This window comes from Anoplophora glabripennis, unplaced genomic scaffold, assembly GCF_000390285.2.
Source record: "Anoplophora glabripennis isolate ALB-LARVAE unplaced genomic scaffold, Agla_2.0 scaffold386, whole genome shotgun sequence".
Classification (NCBI taxonomy): domain Eukaryota; kingdom Metazoa; phylum Arthropoda; class Insecta; order Coleoptera; family Cerambycidae; genus Anoplophora; species Anoplophora glabripennis.
In genome coordinates this window covers 322,108-331,731 of record NW_019416767.1, presented here as the reverse complement: position 1 = coordinate 331,731, position 9,624 = coordinate 322,108, and the positions used below count along the sequence as shown (strand labels likewise).

Below are 9,624 nucleotides of genomic sequence, written 5' to 3'. Positions count from 1 at the left end.
ATTTTATAAAAAATAGAAATATTAGCCCGGCTTGTATACTTCTACAAACATTAACATACACTTTATATGTATGTTTCAAAGCAGTTTCGTTATTACGGCAGCCTCGCGTGACATTGTAACAGCCTGTATATTCGATTATTAGCTCTCACACGTTTTTACTCTTTATTTGAAATTTTGCAAAGAGAATTAAATTTTTACCATATTACTGTGAGGTACTTATTTCTGGCTAGGAAAAATAAGTTCATTAAAAACATTCCCCGTCGCAAGAGATTATCAATTATTTTTAATTTATTTTAACTTTCCGTTACGAAAAAATACCCAATTTAATAAAAAAAAATCGTTCCCAAATTATCTGCTGTTAAAATATGAAAAATATTTATTGTTTTCCTACTTAATGTTAAATCAAAGGTATTATCCTTGATTATCTTTCATAACATTTACTGATACTAGATATCATTTGAGTTCATATAATTTTTACTATCGATCTGAACGGAGTACCGTCTAGTTCGAACCGTTTATAATAATGTTTCGTCTAGGAACATTTTTTTACATTATAGTGTTAATAGCCACAACAAATTCCTTTCCATTTTGGGATAATTTTCACACACAGGATGATTCTTGTGCACTATTGCAGGTGAGTAAAAATTTGAGCGATTCCAATTTACACGTATTCTAATTTCTATTAAATATAGAAATGCCATGAACTAGATGAGAATAAAATAAATGTACATCTTATTCCTCATTCCCATGATGACGTCGGCTGGCTTAAAACTATTGAAGAATATTATTATGGCAGTAAGTAGAAATTTATATCTACGTAAAACTGTTTGTTCATCGTTTTTGTTCACATTAACTTGAATTTCATTTTGAATTTATTATTCTAGGAAACGATAGTATTCACAACGCTGGTGTACAGTATATTATTGATTCTGTTTTACAAGCTCTTAAAAGGGACGAGAAAAGAAGGTTAGTGTTTAAAAAATTATTTGTCTGTACTATCTTGTTTCGAGTGCTTCAATTTATCTGAACCACAATCGTTTTATTATGTATTTTATTTATTTTATAGGTATATTCAGGTTGAAACGGCCTTTTTTTGGAAGTGGTGGAAAGATCGAAATGAAGAAAAACGAGATGTATTTAGAACCTTTGTTAAAAACGGTCAAATAGAAATGGTGGGTGGGGGATGGTCAATGAATGACGAGGCATGTACTAATTATCAATCAACAATCAATCAGTTCACGTGGGGATTAAGGTAAAATAATTACGATAAGTTCCACTTCAGTAAAGATGATTGAAAATAAAATGAACTTAAATTTAAATTGACTTGAATCTTGAATTATTGAAATATTTGACAGTTTATTCCTATAAAGAAAAATGTCATTAAAACATCTGAATATCCATTTTGGAAGGTTTTTTCTTTTTTAATTTCGGAAAACTTACTTACATGTAGAAAGCAATTTCAATAATCCTGTGGAATTTTAGTAATCAATAGCGCGAGTCAAGTGTAGTCGATAGAAGACCTCAAACTTTCTTTCAGTTTACATTTACATATCTGTAATAAAATCTTTAGAAATCCAAGTTACTGTATTTATTACACCTCTTAACATAAAGTTTCGTTCCAGGCTCTTAAATGATACTTTCGGCGAATGCGGACGGCCAAAAATAGGCTGGCAAATTGATCCTTTTGGCCACAGCAGAGAGCAAGCATCGATTTTTAAGCAAATGGGCTTCGACGCAGTCTTTTTTGTCCGCTTGAGTAAATCTGAAAAGGATCGAAGGATTCTTGACAGAAACTTAGAATTCATGTGGAGAAGCAGCGCTGAGTTAGGTAAACACTCGACGTTCTAAAGTAACCAGGATTCACGCGAAATTCGCACCTCTTTAGCTCTTGTTTGCGAGTATGCAAAGACAAATATTAAATATATAAATATTTTCTGGTGAAATTAAATCACAGAACCAGGAAACGTTTTTTTAACATAACATAGTATGTCTATAAATTCCTGTACACAATGCGGAAAAATATGTAAAATACAAAAGAATTTAGTTATTCACAAAAGTGTCATTATACAGGGTGTCCGTTAAAGAATGTTCCAAACTTTATCACTAGATTCTACGACGAAAATTAATGGAGAAAAATCATATACAATGTTGCGCTTAGTTGATACAAAGTGTTGAAGTTGAAGATATAAAAACGGTTTTCAGGCATATTTCGGAGATATGTTTATTTTTTCAACTGCAACACCCTGTATCTCGAAACCTAAGCGTTTATGATCAACTCTTCCTCATTAATTTTCGTCGTAGAATTTAGTGGTAAAGTTCGGCCCATTTTTTAACGGACATCCTGTATATGCGACATTCGATGCCAAATCACTTAGGTCGTGACCCGAGCAATTTTAATTTTCCTAATTTTTTGGTATTATTTAGTACCCAATTAGAATAGCTTTCATGAATTTTTTCAAATTTTAATTTCAACTTCCCAAAAAGTTATGAGCAATGAAATATTTTGGGTAAAAAATTTGAAAAACCTGTAACTTGGCACAAACTAAAGGTATCATAAACTTTTTTATTTTCTTTGTTTTGAAATGTAGTTGTATTTAAAAAAATATATACAGGGTGGGCCATTAGTGTGAGAAAGTAAAATAACTCCCTTGTTACTCATAATACAGAAAATAAAGTTTTTATAAAAGTTGTACAGAATCAAGAAACCTAAACTACAAAATTAATTTGAAACATAAAAGGCGAAACATTACATTTTTTAAATGGAACACCCTCCATATTTTTAAACATATGGATTTCCGATAAAATTCTATATATGACAATTTAAACAGTTTATCATTTTAGTGCGGGGTTGCCAAGTTATGTAGAAAATTCTTCGAATTTTGGAAAAAACACGACCTCGAAGAAGTTGTATTAACTTTCAGCTACTAACACTTGGAACAAAATACAGAGTTATAGGCAAATGTTAGACAAAGGCTCCTATACTAGATAATATCGATATTTTATTCGGGGCATTTTTAATAATACGATCATTTTTAAACAGTTTAAACTTGATTTTCTAAAATTTTTCAAATGGAACACCCTGTATTTTATTGTTTTATTTTATTCACATATCGGTCCACTTCAGCTCTTATTAAGCATGTTCTATATCTAAAATTTCTGAAAAAACTTAATTTTTACTATTTTATAGAATACCACAAATAAATATTAAATAATAAAATTAACTCAAAATGGAATGATAAATTATGAACTGACAAGTTGACATAATGTGAAAATAATAAAAATAGATTTTTCCAGAAATTTTGCTAGGTATATCTTAAAAACTAACAACTTTAGGTGTAGAACAGATTTAATAAAAGCTGAAGTGGACTGATATGCGAATAAAATAGAATAAAATACAGGGTGTTCCATTTGAAAAATTTTAGAAAATCAAGTTTGAACTTTCCAAAATTGATCGAATTATAAAAAATTTCCTGTATAAAATATCAATATCAGCTAATATAGGAGTGTTTGCCTAACATTTATCTATAACTATGTCAAATATTTTTGCTCCAAGTGTTAGTAGTTGAAAATTAATACAACTTCTTCGAAGCCATGTTTTTTCCAAAATTCGAAGAATTTTCTACATAACTTGACAACCCTGCACTAAAATGTTAAAATATTTATATTGCCATATATAGAATTTTCTCAGAAATCTATATGTTTAAAAATATACAGGGTGTTCCATTTAAAAAATGTAATATCTGGCGTGTCCCGTATTTACTAATCGCCCTATGTGTTTCAAATTAATTTTGTCCTTTAGGTTTTTGATTTTGTGCAACTTTTATATAAACTTTCTTTCTATATTATGAATAACAAGGGAGTTATTTTACTTTGTCACACTAATGGCCCACACTGTATAAATAAGACATTTTTAATATTTTGGAGTGTTTTTTGATTCTTTAACCAAAATAGTGCTTTTTGAAAAAGAGCAGCCTTTCTTTTTCTTTGAAAAATTCTCAATATGCTTTATGAGGCAGGTTCTAGAGTGAGATACTTTTTTACTGTTTTTTTCGAATAAAAAAAATATTGGTAGGTAATTTAATTTTTTAAAGATAAAGTATGTACCTACGAACAAAATTTTATTATAGAAGAAATCGCGACGACTAATTATTAAAAATACCATGTTTTTAAAACTTCTACTGATATAGTCCTTATATATCTAAATTATTATTTACAAAATATTTTGAATTTTTATTTTTTCAATATTGAACACTTGATGGATTTTATTTTCTTATCCTATTAAATATGATCACATTAAATAGCACAGACGAGAGAATAGTAATCAAAAATAATCTCGTATATCTCGTAATGTAGAAAATATATCATAATATAATAAAATCAAAAGAAATTAAATTTTACGTCTGTTTGTGTGAAATTTAACATAGTGTTTAATTTTAAAAAAATCAGGTTATCTATGATCCAAAGCTTGGAACCACTGTCTTACTAATTGATGTGCTTTGTTTTAAATAAGATAGGTTTTTTGTACGGTTTTTTTTCCATGATCGAAGAAGTGTTGAAATCCGCATCTTTATTACTGTCACGTTTAGCCTGGGAGATATTTGATATTTTTGAGGACGCTACAAACGCTAATTTATTTAAAATTGATTTAGTGAGAAACATTTTGTTTATAATTGATGTCAGAGTTATTGAAAAATCCCTCTATTATGTTTCAGAATTAATTTATTTTGACTTGAAACAAAATATATACCTAGATTCTATTAAATAATGGTTTTAACCGTAGCCCGTTTCGTTTGCAGACAACAGCGAAATATTCACAAGTATTTTCTCGACCGATTCATATTTTGCTCCATCTGGTTTTTGTTGGGATTATCTGCAATGCAATTCCGATGCTATAAATAATGATCCGGAAAGTTTTGATTACAACCTCGATAAAAAGGTACCACGGTTTTGATTACCTAAGTTATTTGTACGGGGGTCATACAGAATCTAGTATCAATAGTTGATTTTAAGCAGAAATGGTTCAATCTATAACAAATACATATATTTTTTATTTTATTCACATTTCTGCACGGGACGAGTTTTCTCTTCTGACATGAAACACTGAAATAATTTTTGGATTTCTAGAGCAAGATTCATGCAGACACAAAATATAGGTTATCAATTCTTGACGATTGCTTCAATTCATTACCTTCTTGACTATTGACTATAAATTTAACAAGAATTGCGGTTTTGGGCTGTTACAAGACAAATATTTTACACTTAGCGGGATGTTTTATAGCGCTGTCGTTTTCCGAAATTACTAGGGACCATTAAAAATTGTATGAGCTATATAATATGATCTGATGGATGGATGATTTCCGGACACCATGGTGTTTGATCGTCGTAAGATTGCCGCCAGTTACGTAGTTGATAAACGTCTCTTACTGTGACCGGACAAACCATCAAATAAATTAAGAAAAGAAGCAATTGCAGCAGGTATTCCTGACATTGCATTAATCTCAGGAGGCTGCACTGTACGCTTTCTATCTGCGTAACCCGATAAGTCTATCGAACGTACAAAAACAGATTTGGAACTAGTAGATCAAGATCTTATTACAAAAGTTAACTATTACCTTCATCGCTAAATCTTGCTTCCTTTAAAAATTTCATGATGTTGTTCGAAAACTGTATCGTTTGTTGATTTGTGGTTTTGGGAGTAAATTTTCAAAAAAAGCAATTAGTTTATCATATTTTTAGATACATGTTTCTGTGCACTTTCAACATTGTTTTCAATATGGAGTATTTCATCCACAATGATGACATTTACTAGTATTAAAGAAATATGCCAAATTAAAGATGCTTTGGAAGAACTTCATCTAAGGGTTATTGCAGATGACAAGGATGAGAATTTTGTGGAATTAGTAAACTTGTACACCAGATTAACCTTCTTCTCCTTTAGAGATCAGTTTTATGAAGAAAGTGGAGGAGCAGCTAAGGGTTCACCTTTTTCCCAGCTTTGTTAAATATCTACATGAAAGCCTTCGAGAAGCTCTCGAATCAGTAACTTTAAAGCAAGCGTTTGTTTAGATACCTAACCGATACATTTATTATCTGACCCCATGGATACACCAATATGGTAGGATCAATCACATCGATAAAATAAATCCGAATACATTCTCGTTCCTAGATGTCCTTGTCAAGAGAAAATCAGACATAGTGTTAACATAAAGCCAACTTACAAACAAACAGGGTATTGTCAACACTTTGGTGCATCGAATACTGATCATTTACGAATCGGAATACTTAGATTAGTAACTACAGCGCTTACGATCTGAGGAAATGGAAACACAATAGAAAGACACCTTAGGATATGGAAAGACGTAGTGACGTATCTGCCCTATGTACAAGGATGTACTGACAAGATATAAGGCATCTTAAGGAAACTCCATATTAATACCATTTACAACACCCGAAGAAAGATAGGGACAGCCTTCCCAATATAACACAGAAAAAATCAGAATTAGAAATCGAGAAGAATCCACAAGGTTAGAAGAGGGGTTAGAGGAAACTTAGAAACGACTCATCTGCAAAAATCAAGAACCGGAACAATGCGGATCAATAACTACAAGCCACACACAGTTTCAGAGTTACTTCTGAAGAAGACAGCGATATGTCTCTCGAAACATCAAGAAGCCTAAACCAACGATGTGGCTGGAAATTGTTCAACCATTGACTACTGCCATGAAAGCCTAAACTATATTTGATTGCCATGAAGACATCATGCGAGTAATATTTTAATGTTACTTTTTATTTGAATATTTATTATTTATTTTTAATTTATTCTTCTCTGACTTACTAAGACTACTGGAATTGAAACAAAATACACACATAGATAAAGCTTAATTTAAAGTAATTCACTATGCAAACTGTTATTTTGAGCTTCTTTCGTTTATAAACGCATACTAGATTATGTATGACCGCCGTATTATAAAATAAGGGCACCTTTACAGATTTACGTTTCAGGTCGAGGATTTCTCTGAATACATCAGCAATTATTCCAGTTATTATAGAACCAATAATATTTTATTTGGTATGGGTGGAGATTTCCAATATCAAGCAGCGGAAAGAAATTACATGAATATAGATAAATTAATAAAGTAAGTTTAAAGCCATAATCAAAAAAATATCTAACTTAATTCATCTTTTTAGAGGCTTTCGAAATAATGAAAAATATAACGTTTTTTATTCGACTCCAAGTTGTTACTATCAAGCAGTTATGAAGGCTAAGCCTGACTTAAACGTAACCACGGAAGATTTCTTTCCTTATGCTGAAAACGATCACGCTTATTGGTCAGGATATTACACATCCAGACCCACTGTTAAACGGTTTGAGCGCAGCGGCAATAATATATTACAGGTAAACGGGAAATTGTACAGGATGTTCCAATTAAATCTTCCCACTTGGAAAATATAGGAATTAAAGGAAAACAAAAAAAAAATCTGAGATAAACGAGGCATTCAAGTATGTAAACTGACGGCATTGTAAGAATATTTAGCAGTTTGAAGTGCTCTCGACAATCATCTCTCATCTTCCAGCTATAATTCTAATACATTTACGTTGTAAACCAAAAATTTTATTACTGAGACGAATAACCTCAGTTCAAAATTGTATAAGTCGTGGTAGCGTGAAAAGTACCATAATATGCAGACATGAGTACAGGCTTAGAGACTACACGATCCAAATTACGCAATAGGAAAATATTCTTAGATAAACGTGCGGATAAATCATTGACATGTTTTCCCAACTCAATTTAGTGTCAAGGTGAACTTCAAGAAATTTAATGCTATTTGAGTTATCACAAGTATTGATAGGGCGAAGTGTATAAAGCAAAGATTGAGTTTTGTCAACATTTAAGTTCAATCTATTAGTAATAAACCAGTTCTTTATCAGCGGCAGTGCATCCACTGAATCCTCTGTGAGTTTAGTTAAGTTATTATTTGAGTTTAAAGTGGTTCATTATCGGCAAATAAAATAAAATCAGTAGTTATATCACAATTTGGTAAATCATCAATATAGATAAAAAATAGAATAAGGCGCAATACTGAGCCTTGGGGAACTCCACGAACTATTTCCGTTAGGTGTGAAGAACAAGAATTATAAAAAACATACTGAGTTCTGTTCGATAGATAAGACTCAATTTCTTCTTCAAATTTCAGTTTATTTAAGAGAATTCTGTGGGACACGCAGTCAAATGCCTTAGTCAAATCGTAAAATTTTCCACTGACAACATTGTTTGATTTGAAATTGTTTAAAATAATCGTAGTCAATTGGTTAATAGCCAAAGTTGTTGACCTTTTGTTCCTAAAACCTAAAAAACTCTGCAATTTGCATTTTTAAGGCAATTTCGAAAACCTTTGCCAGAACGGGAACAAGAGATATTGGTCGGTAGTTAGATACTTTGGATAACTTGAAAGCTGCAGGAAATACGTTGGAGCTAATACATTGATTAAATAGTTTAAATACTTGAAAAATTATAATGTTTTTAAGAGTTTCCAAGTTTGGAACATAGAAGTACTTTTATGTTTTTATTTTATTTAAAATAGTTATCCCTTCATTACAAGACAACTCTCTGAATTTAAAAGTCGTTTGTGATCTCGGGGCAGTCAAAAACTCGGTTGAGAAGCGGGAGCTCACTCAAAATACGCTTTGCAATACTGGAAAAATAAGTATTGAAGGCATTATCGTTTAATGAATGGCTTACAGGTGAACAGGTCATTTTTATTTATTATGAGGTTCCACATTGCTGCTTGTTTATTAGTAGATGTATAGTTGTCATTGGCGCTTTTTTGGCTTCAGATAATTCAAGACGATACTTATTGTGATAGGAATTTATGGTTTCTCTGGATATGGAGGTTTAATGCCGACAATGTACGTCTCTTAAGAAATTTAATTTTTCTCTGATAGTGGCAAGCCCTTAAATAAACCAAGCAGTATCACTAGATTTGAAATTACGTTGCGTCTTAGTTTTCATTGGTAGACAGATTTCAATTGCATCGAGTAACACCTTAAGAAAAAGTTCAACCTTTATGTCTATATTAATACATGTATCAGTAACAAAACTCCAATTGGCTTCCTCAACTTTATTATAACGAGCGTTCAAATAAAAACGTGGTCAAGTTGGTTCTGAAAATTTGGACGTAGGGCGTAGCGTATAGCAAATGAACTTAAACGTCATCTGTCAAAGCGCTATATCGCCGCTATCAATTTGAATATTTTCGTTTTAAAAAGCGTTTAAAATGGTGTTTTCTCAAGAACAAAAAGTGTTTATCATAGAGTCCTACTTTAGAAATGGACGCAAGATTGATGGAATATGGAAGTATTCTATTGAGGAATGTTTCATAGAATTTCAAAATCAATTTCCCGGCGTTGTTGAGTACAAAATTTTTCAAAGTGCAGTTCAGCGTTGTGTTAATGTTTTTCGTGAAACGGGCAGTGTAACAAGAAAAGAAGGAAGCGGCCGACCTAAAAAGCGGACTGAAGAATTAAAAGAAAATGTCCAACAAATAATGGAAAATGCGCCAAGAACTTCTGTACGTGTTTTATCACAAATGGTGGGAGTATCAGTCGGTACCTGCCACACAGTG

The 9,624-nt window shown here is 31.5% G+C and overlaps 1 protein-coding gene across 1 annotated transcript in view; it reads left to right on the top strand.

The window, feature by feature from the left end:
• Positions 1-493: 493 nt before the first annotated feature.
• The window catches only part of LOC108910287 (lysosomal alpha-mannosidase), a 33,365-nt gene continuing 24,234 nt past the window's right edge, over positions 494-9,624 (top strand). Inside the window, exons 1-8 of the mRNA XM_018714850.1 lie at positions 494-634; positions 693-795; positions 885-966; positions 1,067-1,252; positions 1,623-1,828; positions 4,797-4,936; positions 7,003-7,136; positions 7,189-7,396. Of these exons, the coding sequence (XP_018570366.1) occupies positions 524-634; positions 693-795; positions 885-966; positions 1,067-1,252; positions 1,623-1,828; positions 4,797-4,936; positions 7,003-7,136; positions 7,189-7,396 (1,170 nt within the window). The 5' untranslated portion in view covers positions 494-523. The remainder of the gene's footprint in view (positions 635-692; positions 796-884; positions 967-1,066; positions 1,253-1,622; positions 1,829-4,796; positions 4,937-7,002; positions 7,137-7,188; positions 7,397-9,624) is intronic.